Genomic DNA, 26,055 nt, shown 5'->3' with positions numbered 1-26,055 from the left:
CGAGATCTCGACCGTCACACTTTCGATATCGAGATTAATCTCGTCGAGATCGAGATTTGACAAAGTAATTTAAATTATGTTATTTTGAGCAAAAATCTCTAAGAATTCTGTATATACTACTTATTTAGAGTACCTACGTCATGTTTTATTTTGAAGATCAACAAATTAATTCACATTTAATAAAAAAACTACTTTTATTTAAAAAAAATCAAATAATGTGTATGTAGCTCTAATTTGCATGTATTATGAAAAAGTAGTATTAATTATTTTTAATTTTACAAAATTGTAAGCAGAGGCAGTAACATGCTCAGTTGATATTTTTGACAAGCACTCAGCAACTTACAAAAAATGTAGGGTAAGCGAGCAAAAATCATAAATAATTGTGACTGGGTAGTGGGTACGTTAAGTTTGTCCGACTTTTCCACACAGAGCGCGCCACAGTGCTTTTATCGTCAGTTAAAGCCGGCTGTATACAATAGCACTGCCTGAACAATATGAACCTAACGTCAAAAACATTACTCAAAACAAAGTAATTCAAACCGATCAATCTTTCAATCTCGTTCGAGATCTCGAAAATATTAATCAAGATCTCGACCAAGATTGCTAAAATCGAGATTTCCTGTCAACGAGATTGGATTGAAAAATTCGTGCGAGATCTCGCGAGATCTTGAAATTGCGAGATCGAGATTGCATTCCCTATCCAGGCGGTTTTGTATTTGGTTGGTAAATCAATAAATGTTATAACTACCCGAAAATCGTTTATTTAAGTACCTAAAGATACAGAGTATAGAAGAATGATTTCCGTTCCATTATAATATAAGCGTTAAAAACATTCTGAACCCTACGGTAAGGTTTATAAATCAAACTACCATCAAATAAGAATATGCCTAAAACTAAAATGCTTTTATTAATAAATAAATAAATATTAAAGGACAATTGTGACGTCCCACGGATAAAGGTACCTTATGGCGGTTGGCGCTTACGCTATTATTAACGCCGCTCCAATGTTATTGCGGCGCTATGCGACGTAAGCGCCAGCAGCCATAAGGTACCTTTTGCCGTGGAACGTCACAATTTTAATTCTACTTTTGTGCATATGACAGCGGCTATAAAATCCATATTTTTTGTTTAGAAGTATACTAAATAACAGTAGGTGACACAGATTTATACGTTTAAAGCAGCGGTCGGCAACAGGCGGCCCGCGAGCCTCCCTGGCTTTGTATGTAATATTGACAAACGACAATGTCTGATAAAGTCATAAATATTAACAAAGTGCGGCCCGCGTCAACTTCGTTAACTACTATGTGGCCCTTGGCGGGCCGTCTTAAACTATGCTGGGGCCCTCGGGCACATAAGAATTGGGGGCCCTTTTGGAAAGTAAAGAAAGCTAATTAAACTAACATTTTTCTATTTATTATGGGTAATCAAATATACTGTTACTGTCTGGTCCTTCGGGGCCCCCTGAGTATGGGGGCCCTGGGCACGGGCCCCGTGTGCCCTTATGGTAAAGACGGTACTTCCCTTGGCTGCTAAAAGAATGCCGGACCACTGGTATAAAAGTAAAATGGAAACATAGTGAAGAGATATGTGAAGAACGCGGTGTTGTATGGGGGTTGTCTGTCTTCTTTATTAACTACTCTGTTATTAGGTAATCTAGGTCTCCTTTCATTCCTATCCGTACATATAGCAAGCCCCCCACCAGGCCCTAACACCCCCCTAGTTCAATCAAAGTTGTTTAGACATCCTAACTCACGCACGCATCCGTGAGCTTGTTAGTTAAATTTAAATTAACTAATTTAATATTACGTCTTTAGAATTTTTAACTTTACAACTAAATTTTTTGAATTAATATTAGAACAATTTTAGACTTAAATTTGAAGGATTTGATTTTTTTTAAATAGTTTTTTTAAATGTATTAAAATAGGTTTAGTAAAATTGGTGACAATGATAAACGCGGTGCCGCTTGCCTGTTTCCTGTCTATGATACGTAAGTATTATTAAAATAATACATATATTTACTGTACAGTCACCTGCAATAATATGTTGCACAACGAAGGCTGCAAATATATCTGACACGGTCTTATTTGTAGAGCCATTAGAGCGTGTCACATATTTTTGAGAAGAGTAACATATTATTGCAGGTGACTGTACATATTTTATGGGGCACTAGTGCTATAATTGGCACATTACGCAACTATGTCGAAAATGTTCTAGTCAGGATCGCGAGCCCTTTTCATCCTTATAGGAGAAACTTTCCTTTTTGTTACCGCCATACAAAGTACCTACACCGTGTTTTTAGGGTTCCGTACCCAAAGGGTAAAACGGGACCCTATTACTAAGACTTCGCTGTCCGTCCGACCGTCCGTCCGTCCGTCCGTCCGTCCGTCTGTCTGTCACCAGGCTGTATCTCACGAACCGTGATAGCTAGACAGTTGAAATTTTCACAGATGATGTATTTCTGTTGCCGCTATAACAACAAATACTAAAAACAGAATAAAATAAAGATTTAAATGGGGCTCCCATACAACAAACGTGATTTTTGACCAAAGTTAAGCAACGTCGGGCGTGGTCAGTACTTGGATGGGTGACCGTTTTTTTTTGCATTTTTTTCCGTTTTTTTTTGCATTATGGTACGGAACCCTTGGTGCGCGAGTCCGACTCGCACTTGCCCGGTTTTTTTTTATTTCCGTTAATTTCAAGGCTGCATTCCTGAGCTTAAATCAAGTAACTTTCTCAAAGACACCGATATTCCAATTAACTCCATTTCGGAGATAATCAATAATTTATTTTTTTCCTATAAGGCCTCTACAAGCGTGTACACTTGCCCTAGGGCCGGTTTACATATTGATTAGTGTTTAGAATGAGTTCATACGATGATCGATGTTCGAAATGACATTGATATGTCACAGATTTCAATTGTTTGGTTGAGTTAAATGTAATGCCCGTGTTACAACAACGCTATATGCTACATTTAATTACACTTTAGACTTATTTTTTTTTAAAAGCAAAATAAATATATTTTTTGTGAAAATTAACTATGCCATTTAGTTATCTTAAACGTACTTAACCATACCCCGAAGTTAACGGAATTCAATAAAAATACGGTGTATATGGGGAAATGGTACTTAACACATTAGGTAAAAAACTGTGGGACATTTTTTTATCCCATTAGGATCGTAAGAGCTCGTGATTCTGAATAGAAATAACACAAAAGTGGCAAAAAAGGTCACAAATTATAAAAATGGCAAATAATAAAAGAAACGCGGTGTGCGTTACTACATAATGTAATCGTGGCATATATCTATCAATCCTTATTAAGAGTGTTATGGACCCAGCGCTGCGGTCGACTGAGTATTAGGTCTCATACATAGCGGAGTATGAAGCGGGTCTCTATTGTTTCCCAAATGGTTTTAAGTCATAATGTATTGTTTGTCCGAATTTTCGTTAGTCATAATTGGTTTTTCACTGAAATGCGTAACTTTTTAGGATTGCCATAAAACAAACCTAACCTAACCTATCTATAGAATAGCCTTACGAAAATCCTGAAAAGTTAACGTTTTCAGTTTTATGACTAACGATAATATGACAAACAATACATTATGACTTAAAACTTTATGGGAAACAAAGGGACCCCGTGTGAAACATGTCGGTTTTTGATGAAGGTATTTGATTTCTGTACAATTTAGTAACTTTTTACATTTAGACAAGGCTCCGAATGCTAAAATTTCCAAATACTGCTCAGAACCCCTAGTGAAAATTTCATTAGATAGCGTAACGGACGTACGCGTATGGGATTTTGAACAGCGCGCCAAGCGGGACGTTTCGTAAACTCAAAACCCCAAACAAAATGATGCTTAACGCAAACGCGTACATCACGTCGCGCTATCGAATCAAATTTACACTGGGGGTCTTATCTTATCGTTTTCGGGGGCCCTTGCGGATACACTTCGACCCATAGGGATCTTTTGTGCAATTGCAAGAGGTTTTGCTACCATATCCATGTGTCGGATGATGGAGCTCATGGGTAGCGTTTTAAAATCCTTTGGTTCCAGATATCCTGCTTCAAAGTCCTTCATTCTTTGTCTGGCGAGGGCGTGACATTCACACATTAGGTGTTTTACTGTCTCTTCCTCTTCGCCACACATACGACAATCGGTGTTGTCAGAGTGGCCATCTTGGCCAGAATTCCTTTGACCCCGTAATGGCCAGTAAACACCCCCGTTATGATTTGGAGTTGTCTTTTGCTAAGTTTCCAAAGCTTTTTGCTCCAACCGGAGTCTACTTTGCATAAAGAGCTTTGCGTGCTTTAGACCTGTTTTTACACTGGGGGTACTGTTTTAAAAACGCAAGAGTAAGAAGCGACTCAAGCGACACAAGAGCTTGTAGACTTTTTATTTCAATAATTCAATTATATCGCTCGATAATTCAATGATATCGTTCAATAATTCAATTATATCGTACAATAATTCAATTATTTCGTTCAATAATTCAATTATATCGTTGGGTAATATGCGTTCGTTCGCTCGCACTAATGTCAGTACGAGCGAGATGCATAAAAAGTAAGTTACGTAGTCGTTAGCGTATATGTCAGTGTTGTCACTGTCAGTGACTCGTGGTAAGGGTACTGATAAAATGTACAGATGTAGTGCATAATTGTTTTCCATCGTATTTGTCATGCTACTTCAGTCAACCTCAGTACTTTTTATACCGAGACTGACTGGAATAGCAAGACACGTTCGTACGTTTCCGTGAAAATACGATGGAAAATGATTATGCACTACATCTGTATATTTATGTTAAAGAGAATTCAGAGAATTCTTCATTTAAATAGTATATTTTTTGACGTAAGAATCCAAAATTGGTAGCTATTACTTAGGGCATACTGAGAATTCCTGAACTGGCCAATTAGAAAAAATTAGTTAAATTGCTGGACTGGCCAATTAGAAAAAATAAGTTTTCTCATATATCAGAATCCAGAAACTTTCAGTATGGCCCACGTATTACAAGCCACAGAATGATGAAATGAAATGTGAATGTAGCCTAATAGCGCTTCCATAAATAACTGAGAACCATTGTTGTGTGACTCAATTAAGTGTTAAACTGTAATAGATAGAATATTTAATGAAGATTGATGTAACATCTACTTTTAATTAACGGATATATAAAATTTGCTACGGATATACCTACATGGGGTATACGATAGTAATAATAATTCAGCTGTTTAAGCGTGAATAACAGACAGACATACATACTAATATATGGGAGACCGAGCTTTGCTCGAAAAACATATAAAAACCGGGCAAGTGCGAGTCGGACTCGCGCACGAAGGGTTCCGTACCATAATGCAAAAAAAAAAAAAAAAAAACAAAAAAAAAGCAAAAAAAACGGTCACCCATCCAAGTACTGACCACTCCCGACGTTGCTTAACTTTGGTCAAAAATCACGTTTGTTGTATGGGAGCCCCATTTAAATCTTTATTTTATTCTGTTTTTAGTATTTGTTGTTATAGCGGCAACAGAAATACATCATCTGTGAAAATTTCAACTGTCTAGCTATCACGGTTCGTGAGATACAGCCTGGTGACAGACGGACGGACGGACGGACGGACGGACGGACAGCGAAGTCTTAGTAATAGGGTCCCGTTTTACCCTTTGGGTACGGAACCCTAAAAACTAGACAGAAAACATATATATACAAGAATTGCTCCTTTAAAGGTATAAGATTAGATGTAATCGCAATCAAGATAAAATAGCCATATGTGGTTTCGACTGTTGTGAAGGTGTTTTACAAATTACATTATGATTTATGGATATTACAGATTACAATATGACATAAATATTGCAGTTGCATTGCGTGCGTTCTGATTGTAACACAACGCATCGAACCTCGCGGTTTGACACATCTCTGCTAACATCTTATTTACACATATGGTTTAAAAGTTTATTTTATATTAAACTTGATATTCGAATATCGTTAGAATAAATATTAGGAGACATCTTACACAGATTAACCTAGTCCCAAAGTAAGTAAAGCTTGACTTTGGGGTGCTATATCGATAAATACATACTTATAAGTTTTTGGCAAAAATTGCATTTTTGGTACAAGCTTTTATAGCGGACTGTACTTTTCTTTCCACAGACAACTAATACTCATCGAGACCATTTAAAAAACCCCAAACATAATTAGGTTGCGTTGTTTTATCACAGAGTTCTTATGTCCACCTCCTGTCTCCAACATCAGATCAGCTCGATGGTATCATAATATTGCATTGTCACCCGACTTACATATGTATGCAAATTCTCAGCTTCATTGGAAGTCGGAAAATGGGTCAATGGGTTAGCTTGCAAGATTTGATCCGTACAAACATAGTTACATAACTACATGTAAATACATAGGTACATTGCAAATTAAATAAAAGCCTGTATACACCGTGTTTTTATTGAATTCCGTTAACTTCGGGGTATGATTAAGTACGTTTAAGAGAACTAAATGGCATAGTTAATTTTCAAAAAAAAAATTTTTTTTCTTTTTTTTTTTAATAAAATTTAAGTTTAAAAAGTAATTAAATGTAGCATGTAGCGTTGTTGTAACACGGGCATTACATTTAACTCACCCAAATAATTGAAATCTGTGACATATTATCAATGTCATTTCGAAAATCGATCGACCGAGATTGTACTTAAGTTTTGTAGCAAATGTATGAACTCATTCTAAACACTAATCAATATGTAAACCGGCCCTAAGGCAAGTGTACACGCTTGTAGAGGCCTTATAGGAAAAAATAAATTATTGATTATCTCCGAATTGGAGTTAATTAGAATATCGGTGTCTTTGAGAAAGTAACTTGATTCAAGCTCAGGAATGCACCCTTGAAATTAACGGAAATCAAAAAAAAACACGGTGTATAATAAACGTAGAAAACACCAATGACTCAGGAACAAATATCTGTGTTCATTATCGGGATTCGAACGCAGAACCATCACATGACTTTGACCCATGTTCTTTCACTGATATGTGTTAAAATTGTTAAAAAATCTCACGGTGTCACCAATCTACAAGAGTATAGACCAAAGGTATGGCGTCATCTATTCGAGCAGAAATTATTCTTGATTTTCCGAGGTACGATTTTTCATAGACTTTACTTATCTTAGAAGGAATCACATATATCTTTCCGACGACGCAGCCGAAGTCACAAGCAGAACCTAGTTTTATATCTAAACTAGCGACCCGCCCCGACTTCGCACGTTTTCACAAAACCTTAATTATACACCTAAACCTTCCTCAAGAATCACTGTAACTGACAGGTGAAAACCGCATGAAAATCCGTTCAGTAGTTTTTGAGTTTATCGCGAACATACATACACACAGACAGACGCGGCGGGGGACTATGGTTTTTAAGGTGTAGTGAAGTAGACACACTCATGGCCCGATCCGAACTTTATGTCAATTAATAGATCTAGAAACGATAGTTTCTTCAAACAAAAACGTCACATTTGTCACTGACACATCTAATCCATATCGTTTCTAGATCTATTAATTGACGTATCTTAAAGTTCGAATCGGGCAGTCAGTATAACCGTTTAAGGGCTGATTTAGACGGCGCGCGAACTAGTATGCGATTTTAGTTACATTGCGGATTGTTGGTTACGTCCAATTCAACCGACCGATCAAAACCCGCAATGTAATGAAACTCACATGCGAGTTCTCGCATCCTCTAAATAGGGCTATGCAGTGAAGTAAAACATACTCAGTATAACCGTTTAAGTGTTACATAATACAAATTTTCCAGCATCCCAACAAGTTAGGTATTTCCTTGTTTTTCCAGTTTTATCGCAACGACTGGTTAAGTAAGTTGCATGTGAGGCCCTAGGGTCTATTGAATATTTGATATTGGCTGATTAGACTGCTGTCATAGACAGCGCTTTAGTTTTTATGTTTAGTTCCTAAACTGGCCATGTGTCGCTAGTAGTACGATGGTAGACGTTCGGTCGCTCACGTTTACTTACCGGTGTTGTTCGATATAATATATTAATTATTTACGAAAGTCTTCTTGTTTTTCTTATATCGCCAAGTGGTTATGGGCTGTCTGCTCACGCGAGTGATAGTTAAACAAAGAAATAGTTATACGGTAAAGTAAATTCAGTGAAAAAGTGCCTCGAAGAAAAAACAAAACACGGCGGCGTGTGAACAAAAATGGAGGTTACTGGAAAAGTCGAAAAATTCGATGGAACGAATTTCAAGCAATGGAAGTTTCAAATTATGTGCGCATTACGAGCGAAAGGTTTAGATATAAATGAGGTTAAGCCGGAATCGGATGCCACAAAATGGAACAAAGATGATGGGATGGCGATGTTTATCATGACATCGGCCATGCATCTTAACCAAATTGCGCTTATTGAAAATTGCGGGACCGCACTAGAAATATTGACCAAACTCGAATCTATCTATGAGCAAAAGTCTGAGCTTACGAAAATGATGATTCATGAGAGATTTTATCAATACAAAATGAGCCCTACGGATAGCATAGCTCAGCATATCGCTAAAGTTGAAAGCTTGGCCAAACAACTCAAGGAGAGTGGAGAGACAATCAGTGATACTGCAATTATGACGAAGATTTTGAGTACTCTTCCCCCGAAGTTCAGATCTTTACGTCAAGCATGGATGTCTCTTGATCCGAAGTCACAAAGTATAATAAACTTGACTGCACGTCTACTGGACGAGGAGGCGAGCTTAAATGTGGAAGAAAATGTTGAAACCGCTTTATTTGTTTCAAAACAGATAAAAAAAAAGGTTACCGCTTCTAACTCAACTCCTAGTTCAAGTAAGAAAGATTCAAGTAAGGGACAAGGGCATCGTTACCCTTGTTACAACTGTGGCGTTCGTGGTCACTTTGCAAAAGAATGTCGAGCTCCGAAGAAAAGTCAGGGAAAAGGTGACATGTTAGCCTTCAATGTTACTCACTGTGAGTGGAAAGAACCCGATGTAGATGACAAGTGGCTATTGGACAGTGGCGCTTCTGGCCATATTTCTTTCAAAAAGGAATATTTTACAGAAATACATGAGTACAGAGGTTCCCCATTGAAATTGGGCAATAAGGAAGTTGTAGAAGTTGCTGGACAGGGAGACATCTTGTTGAATAAATGGGTTGATGGTCAGTGGGAGACCAGTATCTTAAAAGGTGTTTTATATGCCCCTAAAATGCATCGAAACTTGATCTCTGAAGGTGTGATAACAAGACAAGGTTATGAAATTGTGAAAAAAGACTCTGATGCGTTTATTTATCTGGACGGTAAAAAAGTTATGTGTGCTTCCTTAAAAGGAAATAACTTATATGAAGTGAAAGTGAAGACTGTATTAAATCAGTGTAACTTAGTGCAAAAATCGGACTTGCGTACGTGGCACGAGCGTTTAGGTCACATGGACATTAAAGAAATACAGAAAATGTGCAAGAATAATGTGATAAACGGTGTGGACCTAACTAATTGTGACAGTTTTGTGTGTGAGGGTTGTGCATACGGAAAACAAGCCCGGAGACCATTCCAGAAGTCCAGCAGAGGTCCACTGCAGCCAGGTGACATGGTTTATAGTGATCTCTGTGGGCCCATGAGCGAGCCCTCAGTACAAGGTATGAAATATTTCATATTATTTAAAGATGCTGCCACTGCTTATAGACATGTGTACTTTCTTAAGAACAAGAGTGATGCTTTAGAATATTTCAAGAAGTACAATGCTATAATAAAGAATAGATTCTTGCACAGTGTGCGTGTGTTGCATACTGACAATGGCGGTGAATTTAAGAATAAAGCTTTTAAAGAATATCTGGATAGTGAAGGCATCGTGCATGAATTGACTGCACCATACACACCAGAAATGAATGGAAGGGCCGAACGCGAGATGAGAACGATTATGCAGAATGCTCGGTCTATGCTATATGCTCGTGACATATCCCTTGATCTTTGGGCAGAAGCAGTTAGTTGTGCTGTATATATATTGAATCGCACATCTTCAAGTCAAACCCCAAAAGTCACACCTTATGAACTATGGACTGATATGAAACCTAGTTTAGATCATGTAAGAGTGTTTGGATGTGTGGGTTATGTTCATGTACCAGATCAATTAAGAACGAAGCTAGAGAGTAAAAGTCGGAAATTGATGTTAGTGGGATATGAACACACAAATTACAGGATGTATAATCCAGAAACGAAAAGAGTGACTGTGTCAAGAAATGTTATATTTGATGAAAATAACACACCAAATTTTCAGAAAAGTGAAGCTGAAGTGTCACTTCGATTTGGTGATGATGCAGAAAGTGAAAATAATTCTGAACAAGTTGAGATAGAAAGGGTGGCACCAGAAGAGGCTGAGGCTGATGATGCTGTGGATACCTCTTATGATGATGCTAATGAACAGGATGAGACTTATGTGCCACCTCATGAAATTGAACAAGAAAGTTTAAGCCATGACATGCCATACAACTTGAGATCCAGGAGAGATTGTAATTTTGAAGTGAATCTGTCAGGTAGTTTAGATGTACCAGTGACTTATAATGATGCTATCAACAGCCCAGAGTGTAAAGAATGGCTGAAAGCTATATCTGAAGAGCTGGAATCCCATCGTGAGAATAACACCTGGAGTTTTGTTGACCGAGAAGATCATAGAACCATAACGTCTAAATGGGTTTTCAACATTAAGAGAAATAAAGATGGTGAAGTAGAGAGATATAAAGCCCGCCTTTGCGCTCGTGGCTTTACACAAATTGAAGGTCTTGATTACTATGAAACTTTTTCACCAACCACCAGATATGAATCTATTAGAATATTGCTAAGCATTGCTGCTCAATTGAATTGGAATATAAGACAATTGGATGTTAAAACAGCATTCTTATATGGAGTCCTAGAAGAGGACATATTCATGGAAGTGCCTGAAGGTGTTAAAGCACCAGCACCTAATAAGATATGCAAATTGGAGAAGTCCCTCTATGGGCTGAAACAAGCGTCCAGATGCTGGAATAAGAAATTTACGGATTTTTTAGTGAAATTTGGTTTCAAACAATCACAGGCAGATAGTTGTGTTTTTGTAGGTAATTTTGAGAAAGTGAAAGCACTGTTAATCTTGTATGTTGATGACGCTCTGGTTATGTCTGAGTCTACTAGAGTTTTGGACCTGATTGTTGGCCATTTGAAGACAGGTTTTCAAATTAAAGAAATTGATTTGAACAAATATGTAGGATTAGAAATAGTCAAGAGCAATGGCGCTATCTGTGTCCATCAGAAAAGATATATCGAGCAGATAATAGGTAAGTTCAATATGAATACTGCTAATGCATGCAATACACCTGTTGATGTTAACGTGCCTATTCAAAAAAATGAAACTGAAAATGATAGGATTGACTTTCCATATCGTGAAGCTATTGGCTCGCTATTGTTCTTGGCAAATGCAACTAGGCCTGACATATGCTTTGGTGTCAATGTTTTAAGTAGATATATTAACAATCCTAGTTTGCAGCATGTAGCTCAAGTAAAAAGAATAATCAAATACCTTATAAAAACAAAAGATGTTTGTATTAGATATGAAAAGCAGTCAGACTTAGTTGGTTATTCAGACTCAGATTATGCCGGGGATTTAGACACTAGAAAGTCAACTACGGGTTACTTGTTCATGTTAAACGGTGGGCCTATTTCTTGGGCTAGTCAGAAGCAGCCCTGTGTGGCCTTATCGACATGCGAAGCTGAATTTTTGGCTGGTTGTGAAGCAGCCAAAAATCTTTTATGGCTAAAGCAGTTTTTTAAAGACATAGACTTTGACATGAATTGTACAACTTTGTGTATGGACAATCAAAGTGCTATAAAGCTGATAAATAACCCAGTGTTTCATAAGAAAAGTAAGCACATAGATGTAAAATTTAATTTCATTCGTGAGAAGGTCCAACAAAAGTTGATTGATATTAAATATGTTCCTAGTTCAGAACAACTTGCGGACATTTTTACCAAGGCTTTACCGGCTGTTCAGTTTATGAACATTAGAGATCAGATACTTTCAGTATTGTAATTTTATTTGTTTACAGTCAAGAAGTTGTTCTGTTAATGGTTTATAGTTTTGTTTTAGTTAAATATGTACTGTGAGTAATTGTACTAAATAGCATTAGCCATTTCAAATTTAGTGGGAGTATTGAATATAGAAATTTGATATTGGCTGATTAGACTGCTGTCATAGACAGCGCTTTAGTTTTTATGTTTAGTTCCTAAACTGGCCATGTGTCGCTAGTAGTACGATGGTAGACGTTCGGTCGCTCACGTTTACTTACCGGTGTTGTTCGATATAATATATTAATTATTTACGAAAGTCTTCTTGTTTTTCTTATATCGCCAAGTGGGTCCAGTTGTGTAACTGTAGTTTATGGATATTATTCATATAAATTCATTCATTATGATTCCGGTTTATAAAAGGATATTCACAGATCCCAGCAATCCATCGTGGTTATTTGTAAAGTCCAGCAATCACACTAAAAGATATCTGGGAGACCGAGCTTTGCTCGGGAAACGTAAAAAAACTCAAAAATGCGCGTTTTCCCAGAGATAAGACCTAGCTAGATCGATTTTACGGCCCCGAAAACCCCCATATAGCAAACCGTTTAAATAGTGCCATGTTATTAACTCTTTGCTAAACCTACGTAAGAACATTCGTACTTAATCACTATATTTACCAAACATGGTCCGCTTGGCTAGACAAGTATCTGGAGCGTAATACATTTTGCATTTATTCATTAATTGCATATACACTACGTCAAAAATGTATATACAATTCTCGCACTTATCACAACGTGATAAAGTTGAAGTGAATACACATATGTATTTAAGTTGTTAAGCATGTATGAGTACTAAATATGAGTAGAGAGAGTTGTGTCTACTGTCTAGGTATCGATAATTAACTTTTTTTTGCCAAGTGCGAGTATGACATGCGTATGCCTATATTTTTAACCCCGCCCCGTCGGCAAACAAGTCACTTTGACAATCCGTCTCTAATGTCTCTATACACTGTATTCTCTTTGCTAGCGGTAGGAGCGTACGACTTTCAATCCGGAGGTCGCTGGTTCAAACGCTTCAAACCCCGGCTCGTGCCAACGAAACTTATACGAAATATCATTTGATATTTACCAGTCGCTTTTCGGGGAAGGAAAACATCGTGAGGAAACCGGACTAATCCCAATAAGGCCTAGTTTCCCCTGTGGGTTGGAAGGTCAGATGGCAGTCGCTTTCGTAAAAACTAGTGCCTACGTCAATTTTTAGGATTAGTTGTCAAGCGGACCCCAGGCTCCCATGAGTTATAATCAATATTGCAAGTAAATTAATCAAGAACGGAAACAGACTGGTAACATTTACATAATACCATTCCTTTCGGTAGCTAGAGCGTAAAATTATAGTTTATGAGCAAATACTAAGTAACACTGATTTTTCACATAACGTAATTTATGAATAGCCCCTAGGCTATTCATAAATTACGTCATTTCAAATTAGGGGGGGAGGGTCTGGACATCGGATGATGGTATGACGTAGGAGGAAACGGGGTCATTCGAAGCATGATTATTGGATGATTTTAGGGGGGGGGGGGGGGGTCAAAAATCGTCAAAAAACGATGACGTAATTTATGGACAGCCCCCTACTCGGAAAACGGCTTGTTCTTCACTGCTAGGAGGGATAAAAGTGGCACTTTTCTTTCCTGCTAGGAGGGATAAAATAGGCACGTTTCTGTTCTAGGGCAATATAAGCTTTAATATCATAGAGAAGTAAGGAAAAAGTGGTAACTCCATACATCAGTTTTCTTACCAAAACGAGAGTTATTTTGTAGTCGACATCTAGCGTCAACTAGGAGGATTTATCAGTACCGCTACTTGACACCAGATGTCACATGTGCCGCGCCTGACGAAAAATGTATTACTAAAACAATGTACAACTAATATTATAAGCAGGAGTTGAAAATAGAGTTCCGGTTAATCTGGTTACAATATTAGCTGAAAATTGTTGAGCATTAGACTTTTCGTTAGTCGCGACATCTATTGTCAAGTAGCAGTACTGATAAATTCCGCTACTTGTCGACTACGAAAATAACCCGCGTTTAGGCACATCAGAATAAATAATAGTACTAATAGTACTAGGTACAGAAGACTCACTCTCTAACAAAACGCGTCTGTTACGATCAGGCCGCGTAGCCAAGACGCCAATCGCTTACGCTCCGTAGCGATCGAAACGCAACTGTCACTGTCGCACTAATATGGAAGAATGATAGAGAGACACAAAGCGATTCGATGGCGAAGCGATAGCGATTGTCACCTTGGCTAGGCCACCAGGACAGATATGGCCGCTAGGTGGCGACAGCGCCACGCGCGGCTTATGGCTAGCCACCAAAATTGGTGTGGAACGGATGTACTTGTGCTTGCAAAGCGACGAAATCGCGGAGTGAGCCACGCCTGGTTTAGGTAACAAAACTTACTTCTCTATGGTTTTACCTAATGGTTAACAAGTGTTATGGGGAAGTCTCTTTTCAGATGTGGCTGTATATTAAACCAGATATAACTTTCAGGGCCGCCCGGGGTACAATTTGATAACGCGTTACTCCAAATAGCCCCCGTGGACAAGACCAAGTGTCCCCTGGTCCGGGACACGACTGACGTGCAATTCCGTCTCTACACCAGGTATTTAATTTAGAGGTGTAAATGTCTCTAGGTGTCAGAACTATATTAAGATTATATAATTTATCAAATTATACTTAGAGATGTATAGGGTCTCCAAGAGTCAAAATCCTGTATAATTAACACATTCATTAACCTTTTGAGCGCCATAGAATTTGTCATCGAGCGTGCTCGTGTCGCCGGGGGGAAGTTTGTTATACGAAGTTTTGTCTTATTTATCAGACCGCGGCGAAATAAGCCCGATTTTGTTTGTCTTGTATATCAGTCTACGGCGGTCAACAGGGGAAAAGAGACATACGAGAGCAGAATGAGGCGTCTCACTGTAATTAAACTCAATAGATGTAATTATACTCATAAAATAGACGACCCCTTATTTCTTTCAGGTACAACCCGACCCAGTACCAAGAGCTGATCATCGATGATGATGAGAAACTGTTCGCGTCCCACATGAGCTTTAAGGAGAAGACGGTGTTATACTTCACAGCTTTCATGGAAGAACCTGACGATGGAAGCGGATTGCTGGTCCGAGAAGGTGTGTCTTTACAAGCTTTTATCACAGCATAAGTTTTTCTTTTTTCTTAGCCTATTTATGTGTCCCACTGCTGGGCAAAGGCCTCTCCCCTGGTTCTCCATGACTCCCGATTTAGCGCTTCCTCCGGCCAGTTGTCAAAGAAGGCGTCAAAGTCGTCCCGCCATCTCCGCCTGGGTCTGCCCCGCCCACGCTTCTTCGTCGGCATCCACTTGGTGGCTATGTTAGCCCACCTATCCGGATGCATGCGATAGACGTGGCAAGCCCAGTCCCATTTGAGCCTGGCGGTTTTTTGCTAACGTCAACAATGAGAGTTTTAGAGCGCAGTGTGGTGTATAAGTATAAGAATAATATGTATTTGTGGAAAGAAAACAACAGTCAGCGATAAAAGCTCGTACCAGAAATGAAATTTTTGCCAAAAACTTATTTTAATATTTAACTTGTACAGCGTACATGTTACGAGGCGACGTGAACTTCATAATTCTGGACGTGTCCCAACTGGAGGCAGGCCCCTGGTACTTCACCGCGGCGGACAATACCTGGTACATCGGCCGTTTCGCCGCCAAATTCATCGACTACTTAGTATCCAGGTCAGTTTTTATAAAGGGGCGTTTTCTAAAATATATATTGAAAACCTAACAGACTTGTCTTGGTCTAGAACTCTATTTGATCCAACCTAGCAGGGAAGAAAAGTGCCAATTTGATCCCTCCTAGCAGTGAAGAAAAAGCCGTTTTCCGAGTAGGTGATGTGAAAAATCAATGTTACTTAGTATTTGCTCATTAACTATAATTTTACGCTCTAGATACCGAAAGGAATGGTATTATGTAAATGTTACCAGTCTGTTTCCGTTCTTGATTAATTTACTTGCACTATTGGTTATAACTCATGGGAGCCTGGGGTCCGCTTGACAACTAATCCCAACAATTGGCTTAGGTTAGTTTTTACAAAAGCGACCGCCATCTGACCTTCCAACCCAGATGGTAAACTAGACATTGGGATTAGTACGGTTTCCTCACGATGTTTTCCTTCACCGAAAAGCGACTGGTAAATATTAAATGATATTTCGTACATAAGCTCCGAAAAACTCATTGGTACGAGCCGGGGTTTGAACCCGCGACCACCGGATTGCAAGTCGCACGCTCTTACCGCTAGTCCACCAGCGATTTATTTTACCTAATTTTCTAATATAGTTAGAAATATTAGCTAGCGCTCTGGTTAACTTATTAAGAGCCCATCAACGTGCACACTAGCGCCACTGCTCAATAATCGTGATTATTTAAATTTAACGACAGGTATTTAAAAAAACCGGGCAAGTGGGAGTCGGACTCGCGCACAAAGGGTTCCGTACCATAATGCAAAAAACGGCAAAAAAAAAACCGGGCAAGTGCGAGTCAGACTCGCCCACCGAGGGTTCCGTACTTTTTAGTATTTGTTGTTATAGCGGCAACAGAAATACATCATCTGAGAAAATTTCAACTGTCTAGTTATCACGGTTCGTGAGATACAGCCTGGTGACAGAAGGACGGACGGACGGACGGACGGACAGCGGAGTCTTAGTAATAGGGTCCCGTTTTACCCTTTGGGTGCGGAACCCTAAAAAGGGGGCCGCTACGTGCTGTATTCTGTATTTAAGTACCTTTTGAATACATCAAACTAGTTTTTATGTTGCTGGATTCGTCGATGTATGAACTCAAAACAAAAACGGCCGTTTTAACTTTGGACGCATAGATTGACGAGTCCAGACAAATTTGGTATATGGGGGTTTACGGGGCTGAAAAATCGATCTAGCTAGGTCTTATCTCTGGGAAAACGCGCAATTTGAGTTTTTCATCAGATATTGACATTTATTTGAGTTCATAATAATGTGTTACAGAGGCTTGGATCTGTCGAAGACACATCTGGTTGGGCACAGCTTGGGTGCACACGCGGCGGGGGTGGCGGGCGCATACATAACTTCAGGTAAAACATGCTATAAATCAGGGGTCTCTCAACCCCGGCCCGCGACCCGTTCCAATCCGGCCCGCCGACACCCAAAGCGAGTGCCCACTGTCCGGCCCGCGGGAACCAGGCTCCAGGGGTTCAGCATTCATTGAGAGTGGAACTGTTCCTAACAGGAGCAACCAGACACCCTCCCCCGGCGCAAAAACCCACGGTGGCCCGCGCGAAAGTTTCTGAGGCGCAATTAGCCCTCAGGTAAAAAAGTTTGGAGACCCCTGCTATAAATTTAAAAGTGGAAAAATTACTGTCTTGGGTGTTGGGTGAGACTTGAACTCACGACCTCTGGATCGATACTCTAGCTTTCTGCCATCTGAGCCACCAAGACCTCGTCCATAGCCAGCAAATCTTTCCACCATATGGGTCAAGGGGACCCTAGCGACACCTACCGTAAAAGTGTTACACTTCTTAAACGGCTACCCGAGTTCTCGTTGCGGATTTCCTACTTTTCGCATTTGTATCTTAATGTACTATAGACGGAGAGCTAGCAACGGAAATAGGTTTGCAATTTATAAAGCAACGAAATCTCTCTAGTTAGTTAGTGTGCCATACTATCATTATTAATTAATTCGGGCGCCTGGCAGCTATTCAGCGGTGGGTGTGAGAGGTGTCAAATAAATTGAAGGTGTACAATTTATAGAGCTCTGAGTTTGGTGTGGTATAATAGCTAATTATGTATTTAATTCGAAGATAACATTGCCAGGCGTTTTAATTGGGGGAAAAGTAGTGCCAGGTGACGTCCAAGACGCGCGAAAAAGTCCCAAGTCATCTCATTTACTAGGTCAATTTTTATCGTGTTTCGTTACCCAAAGGGTGAAAACGGGACTTTATGGTAGTCCCGTTTTCGGTCCCCTCTATAAATTGCACACCTTCAATTGTTTTTACAACTCCTTGGTTGCGCAACCACTGTCACACCCACCGCTGAACAGCTGCCAGGCGCCCGGATTAAAAAATAATGATAGTAGGGCACATTAACTAGAGGGATTTCGTTGCTCTATAAATTGCAAACCTTTTCCGTAGCTAAGCTCTTAGACCACTATTAGATGGTTTTACCAGATAGACGGTCTTCTCCACATTGACCTTATACGTGTCGAATTGTTATCAGGTCGCGTCTCAAGAATCACCGGCTTGGACCCCGCCGGGCCGCTCTTCACCAAGTTACCGCTCGAACAGCGCTTGGACCCCTCGGATGCCCACTTCGTAGACGTCATACACACTGACGCTGGGATATTTGGTGAGATTTTGTGGGCAAAGGCCTCTTTATTGAAGTGAAAGCTTCTTTAGCGGCGCTGTGCACTTTTTGTGATGGGGAAAAAATGTTAAACTCGCGACAGCGTAAGACGTAACACGCTTCGTAAGACGGACACGTGACCTGATCGAAAAACTGTTACAATGTCATTTGAGTTTTCACTTCTGCCGGCACTCCCGGAGTGCAACCCGTTGTTTTTTTTGTGGAATTAGTGACAGCAGCTAAAGTAGGTATAGCGCCTGGATAATGCTAATAGCAATCATTCAGTTTGCGCATTGGTTACTTCAATTATTAGGCAATTCATTAACTCTTTCAATTCCACCCCCCTTTGCACTCTCTTCAGGGATGATTTCCGACATAAAAACTATCCTGTGTCCTTACCCGGGACTCAAACTATCTCTATACCAAATTTCAACTAAATCAGCGGCTTAAACGTGAAGAGGTAACAGACAGACAGACCCACTTTCGCCTTTATAATATTAGTATGGATTTTCCCACCATTTCTGGTAGGGTTGAATGCGTCCAAGTCGTCTCGCCGTCGCCATTTCATTTTTTTTCTCTCTTTTTAGGGACCCTATTACTAAGACTTCGCTGTCCGTCCGTCCGTCCGTCTGTCACCAGGCTGTATCTCACGAACCGTGATAGCTAGACAGTTGAAATTTTCACAGATGATGTATTTCTGTTGCCGCTATAACAACAAATACTACAAAAGTACGGAACTCTCGGTGGGCGAGTCCGACTCGCACTTGTCCGGTTTTTCTTTTCTTTGCCTCAGAATAAATAATAGTATTGGCAGATTGACATCAAATTGACAGAATGTGAGTTAGATTGGGCAAAGGTACTAAAAAATATCAGGAAGCCTGGGGTCCGCTTGACAATTAATCCCAAGAACTGGCGTAGGCACTAGTTTTTTACGGAAGCGATTGCCATCGGGATTAGTCCGGTTTCCTCACGATTCCTTTACCTAAAAGCGAATGGTAAATATCAAATGATATTTCGTACATAAGTTCCGAAAAACTCATTGATACGAGCCGAGGTTTGAACCCGCGGCCTCCGGATTGAAAGTCGCAAACTCTTACCGGGCGCCGTACGCCTGCCGCCCGCACCTTCCCCGCCACCCTTGATCGTCCTACCCCGTCGCCCCCGTACCGCGCAGGCGAGGACTCATTTAAGCGGTCGGTCTATAGTGTGTTCATATAATAGTATTTTTATATATATTTATTTTACTTGTCGCAGGCTTCCCCGTCTCCTTAGGACATGCGGACTTCTACCCCAACGGTGGGATCAGCCCACAGCCGGGCTGCGAGCTAGAAGTGGTTCTGCACCAACAGCAGTTCTTCAACAAATGTACGTGTTGTCAGTAGGGCCGTCTTAACCTTTAGAACTTCTACCCCAACGGTGGGATCAGCCCACAGCCGGGCTGCGAGCTGGAAGTGGTTCTGCACCAACAGCAGTTCTTCAACAAATGTGCGTGTTGTTAGCAGGGCCGTCTTAACCTTTAGAACTTCTACCCCAACGGTGGGATCAGCCCACAGCCGGGCTGCGAGCTAGAAGTGGTTCTGCACCAACAGCAGTTCTTCAACAAATGTACGTGTTGTTACTGTTGTTAGGCATTAATACACAACTTTACGGGGTCTATTACAATGTATCAGTTTTTGTAGTATTACTTTACTAACATACCTTAAGAGCCCATCAACGTGCACACTAGCGGCACTGCTGAATAATCGTGGTTATTTAAATTTAACGACAGTTATTTAAACAAAGGGGGCCGCTACGTACTGTATTTTGTATTTAAGTACCTTTTGAATACATCAAACTAGTTTTTATGTTGCTGGATTCGTCAATCTATGCGTCCAAAGTTAAAACGGCCGTTTTTGTTTTGAGTTCATAGATCGACGAATCCAGCAACATAAAAACTAGTTAGATGTATTCACAAGGTACTTAAATACTAAATACAGTACGTAGCGGCCCCCTTTTTTAAATATCTTTCGTTAAATTTAAATAATAACGATTATTTAGCAGTGGCGCTAGTGTGCACGTTGATGGGCTCTTAATCTGACGCGTCCGAGTAAAACAAACTAACGATTTTTTCACTAAAAGTGCCTCTTTAAAAATGGTAAAATTGTACCTGTTGCTATACTACCCTGTATGTTTCTTGTGTGAGTATACTAATTTACTAGGTAATCATTTACTTATAAAGGAATAAACATAAGGTGAAAGATAACTTAATTATTAATAAAGTGTCATTCTATGGAACTTGCTAACTATGTAAACAAAAGTCACTAGTAAATTCATCATTCTTTGACAATTTCAATATGGCCGCTCGTTTACATAGTTAGCTAGTTCCATAAAAATTACACCTTCAATATAATTACCACAAATATAGGGTCTTGGCCCCGAATACAATTTCGTACCTTTGGGGTCCAACGCGCACGCGACTACGCTATTTAAGGATTTATCCAAAAGGATAGCAGACGCCACTGGTGATCGTAGAGCTGGCAGCTTCCTCGCACAAAGAATAAGTATTGCGATACAGCGAGGAAATGCTGCCAGCATCTACGGCACCATTCCGCAGGGGGATAGTTAGTAATTATTTATTTTTAGATTCGTTTTATTTATTTTGAGATTTAGTTTTTAAGTTATGTAGGTTAGTTATTGAATTATGTTTTAGGTATGTATTATATTATAATATTAAGTTTGTATGCACTAATAAATTCATATTATTATAAATATAAACGTACTAACCCAACTAACCCCATTCCAGTTTTCTGCAGTCACTGGCGTTCGTACATGTTCTACGCGGAATCAGTCCTAAGGCCCGGGGCCTTCATCGCGTCCCCTTGCGAATCCTGGAAGGCCTATAAGAGCGGGGCATGTGCGTACTCGAGACGCAAGCGGTCGCACTTGCCCCATATGGGGATCGCGGCAGATCCTACGTAAGATTGGTCTATTGTCAGTAAAGGCACCCGCATGATTGATGTCAGGCACTAACCTATACTATGTATCTTTAGGTATTTAAATAAAAGTAAACAAAACCTACCCTCAAATGGCTCCTTAAGCCAGTTGAGGGTAGATGAAAACATTACACGATCAAATAATGTAGGTTAAAGTCAGGTCGTTCAGTGACTGATCCAGGCGGTTTTGTAATTGGGGGCCATCCATTAATTACATCACACGTTTAGGGGGAGGGAGGGGGTCAAGGAAATGTGACATGTTGTGACAAGGGGGAGGGGGGAGTCATAAACTTTGTGACGTCACTTTAACATCAGTAACCGAAAATGTATTTAAATTATTTTATACGCTAATTATCATTTAAATAACATTACTAATATTTCTTTTGTCAAAAATATTTTGATAAAATATTAAATAAATATTTGCCGATTTCGTTGAAGAAATGTGACGTCACACCAGGGGGGAGGGGTTTGCCAAATGTGACCAAGTGTGACAAGGAGGGGGGGAGGGGTAAAAAAACCTAGAAATTCGTGTGACGTAATTAATGGATGACCCCTTGGTTGGTTAACAAGAAATGTTATAACTACCCGAAAGTTTACAAATTGTTTGTTTACTTTTATTTAAATATAAAGATACAGACTACAGTAACTGTATATATGGGGTTAGGCGATATTTGGTGATAGTGGTGGCCATGGTATAATAATATACTCCGCCTGGTACTCCATTCCCGTCTTTTCTAGGTCACCTAACTGACACGGGCTTACGTCATCATGCGACAGCGCTATATGATAATATGCGATAGCGCTATATATAGCGGCCATGTTGTTGTGACGTAGCCCCGTGTCACTCTGGGAATGGAAGACCATGTTTTATTAGACTATGGTGGTGGCAATACTTGGTGGTGGGGTAGATAAGATGAGGTTGAATTAATTCATATATTGTCATTATTAATGTGCGCTCTTGAAATACACGTGTAAAATGTAATTCCTCCATCAACTCACTTCGCACTAGATCCGGACCAAGCTATGGCAATGATATCATTAATGTCAAATTTCTATGAAAATATGACGTTAATAATGACATTCCTTTATCTGGTTTTGTTAGCCTCGTTCTTAGAGCATTTGATACCTGGAGTCGCCTTTAAGAGCTTACCGCTCTGCCGAAAAACTTGCACAATTGTGCAAACTTCTGTATGGACTGACATGGCTATTTGTACGTTACATACTAATCATGTAGAAATAGCAATACATTTGACGTCCCCTCCCCCGCAAAAATCGGCAGACTGTTTCGTACAGAAAATGACAGCCATGACGTCTCCAGTTACTAAATGCTCTAAGGCCTCGTTGGACTCTATGAGCTTATTTTGTAAATAGAATCTGCACTCATTCCATCCCTTTCACACTTTTCAGGTGACAGAAACATGAAAACGCAAGGATACTACACATTCGACTTACTACCCGTCAAAGCAGATTCAAAGAACATGTCAAAAAGAGCCGACACACACAAACACATGACACAAACGGCACAACCGGATTCAACATATGAAAATAACATGAATATACCCCAAAAAGACATAAAAGATGACTCACACCCGATTAAAATAAGAAAAATGACACAAAATCAAGACAAAATGACCAAGAAAGCACACAAATATGATATGAACAATAAAGACTCATACAAACCCACTACATTTGTTCCTAATGAAAAAAATGTAGATATATATGATGAAAAAGATTTAGACTCAACATCTGATGAAGAAACGGACGAATCAAGCCTCGATTTAACAGCAGAAGAGACAGATTTAGAAACAACACTAACACGTATTGAATTAAGAAACATAGACAATAAAGAAAAAACTACAAAGCATAAGAAGTATCAAGATTTTAATATAAAAAGAAAAACATTACTAGACTCATTTGCAAACTCAAATTTAAACTGGAATCTAAGAGAGACATACTCAATTACATCAAACACGGAACCAACTCAAAATGCAGCGAGAAAACGCCAAAAAAGATTCATAAACATCTTCCAAAAATCAGAGGCCGCTGAAAATGAGAATTTTCTATTTAAAATTTTGGATTTCTTGAACAAGAATCGCAGACACGCCTTACCTGTTCTCACGGTTATGAGAGAGATAAATACTTTAGTTAAAAGTGCTAATGGAGAGTTGAATCATTCGACCAAGGAAAGAAATAATTATATAGGGCTTAACCCTCCTGTGTTGCCATTGGCTACGTATAATTTAGAGTTGGGAAGCGATTCGAAAGTGAAAGCATTTTTGAAAAGGTTGCTTGGGTTGAAGGTGGAGGGAGATAGGTTGACCATTACTGGGAAATAAGAAGTATAGTGCAGAAATTAAATCAGGGGTTAATTGGAAGCTAAACAGTGAATAGAATCAAGCGTTACTTTGCGGAAATCAATATTAATTAAAACCAAAATATTACTTTGCTAATCCGCGAAAAGAATCCGCGACTTTTCGCGGATTAGGAAAGGAATATTTTGGTTTTAATGGAAATTAAACGAACTTACCTGTAAGTGAAGTTATATTTCAATTATATTAGCTGGACAAACGAAATTATGTATAATAAAATAACTATATAGTAGGCGTTACCATGAAGCCCATGAAGCCGTCAACCATGATATTCAGAGTAAAAGTTAAAATTTCTTAACGAGAATTCAAAATTTTGTATCAGACTTCCGAACGCAACGTCGCAATATGTTTAGATTATTTTGATCAGTGTCCACTCTTTTCTACTCTTGATTGTCATACTGTGTTATATACAGTAAGGTTTGTGAATTATGTCCTAAACATGTATGAATAAATGAAAAACTTTTTTTAAATCTTTGTGTCTCTAATCTAATGTGTCCTATAGCCTCATGGCGGCCGCCACTGTCAGTATATACACAGCTTATACACCTATCATTTGGCTTAAGCATGAACTGCATATGTACTTAAAAGCACAAACAATATTTTAAGTTCTTTGTACATGCTTGTTAGGTGTCGTAATGCTAGTTAAAACGAGGCAATGTATATAAATAAATTAATTAATTAAGTTAAGTAAGTAATAAATTAATTAACTTAATAAAAAGTACTTACTTCACCATTTTCAGATATAATAAATTCAAGTAGACATGTTGTTAAATCTTTTTAAACAATTTTATGGTAAGCAGTGACGTCTGCTAACGATACCACACGGCGGACACGCCATACCACAGAATAAATAATAGTACTAGGTACAGAAGACTCACTCTCTAACAAAACACGTCTGTTACGATCAGGACAGATATGGCTGCTAGGTGGCGGCAGCGCCACGCGCGGCTTATGGCTTTCTCCAAAATTGGTGTGGAACGGGTGTACTTGTAGCAAAGCGACGAAGTCGCGGAGTGAGCCATGTCTGGCCATACATCAAATATAATTCGCGTGTGTATGTGTGAACAGCGCGTCTATACACGCGTCATAATCAGGGATCGGATACCGGTATTTTTTCTATGGGAACGATAATGGTATTTTTTTGTTCTTTATTAATTATTTCATTTCTAATTGGGCATTCCAATAATACGAAGTTGTTACCTAAAAATACAACCCTAAATTTCGAGTATAAAATAATTCGAAATATATGGTTATTTCGAAGTTTTTGCAAAAAACCGGTTCCGATCCCTGGTCATAATAATGCAAAATAGTAGTAACCTTATTTACTGATATTCTCGCGTATTTTGGTTATTAGAAAATTTCATTATTTATTTCTAAAAACAAACAATTACCCGTACCGTACATAGCACATACAGAATCTTTTACCATATTAATCTAAACTGAAAATCGTAATTAGATTCCAAAAAAAGTAAGACAATGTTGCCACTGCAATAATTTGTTTGTAAAATTAGTGAATTCCTTTTTATAAACACACTAAGATAATTTATTCATAGGTAATTTTACTCCTACGATTTAAAAAGTACTTTTATTTACTTATATTTACATAAATACAAGACGCGCTAGAAAAAAGTGGCAACATTGTCTTACTTTTTTTGGAATCTAATTATGATTTTCAGTTTAGTAATGCACTTAAAGTGCTATTTTTTTCGATATCTGTTGATAATTCTTCGATCTTAACAACATTTTCATGTGACTTCTTGCAGGCTACGCGGAAACTTTTATCTGATGACTCGGCGCCAATCTCCCTTCTCCATAGAATAAACATTTAGTTACCATTAATATTATTATATTAGTTTTAGTTTTAAGATGTACATTATTTAATATATATTGATTTAGATTTAAACCTGTGTTTTTATTTATTTCTGCCATGTTTTGAGTATAGAATACGCCATTTTAAAAAACATCCTGGCAAAATATAAAAAACCGGCCAAGTGCGAGTCGGACTCGCGCACGAAGGCTTCCGTACCATTACACAAAAAACGGCAAAAATATCACGTTTGATGTATGGGAGCCCCACTTAAATATTTATTTTATTTTGTTTTTAGTATTTATTGTTGTTGCGGCAACAGAAATACATCATCTGTGGAAATTTCAACTGTCTAACTATCACGGTTCTTGAGATACAGCCTGGTGACAGACGGACGGACGGACGGACAGCGGAGTCTAATAGGGTCTCGTTTTTACCCTTTGGGTACGGAACCCCAAAAAAGAA

General features: G+C 39.0%; 2 protein-coding genes across 2 annotated transcripts in view; one reads left to right on the top strand and one right to left on the bottom strand.

Moving 5' to 3' along the window:
• Positions 1-26,055, bottom strand: part of LOC134803438 (double-stranded RNA-specific editase Adar) — a 59,779-nt gene that overhangs the window by 7,606 nt on the left and 26,118 nt on the right. The gene's annotated exons all lie outside the window — the stretch shown is intronic.
• On the top strand, positions 1,908-23,752 carry LOC134803286 (uncharacterized). The gene is made up of 8 exons (XM_063776057.1): positions 1,908-1,987; positions 14,578-14,689; positions 15,070-15,218; positions 15,664-15,805; positions 17,090-17,175; positions 18,317-18,445; positions 19,697-19,807; positions 22,822-23,752. Exons 1-8 carry the CDS (start codon positions 1,945-1,947, stop codon positions 23,748-23,750), a joined length of 1,701 nt encoding a protein of 566 aa, XP_063632127.1. The 5' UTR covers positions 1,908-1,944; the 3' UTR covers positions 23,751-23,752.

The sequence above is a fragment of the Cydia splendana genome, chromosome 26, assembly GCF_910591565.1.
Source record: "Cydia splendana chromosome 26, ilCydSple1.2, whole genome shotgun sequence".
NCBI classification, from domain to species: domain Eukaryota; kingdom Metazoa; phylum Arthropoda; class Insecta; order Lepidoptera; family Tortricidae; genus Cydia; species Cydia splendana.
The sequence above is the reverse complement of the archived record's forward strand: the minus strand, read 5'-3'. Positions and strand labels throughout refer to the sequence as shown.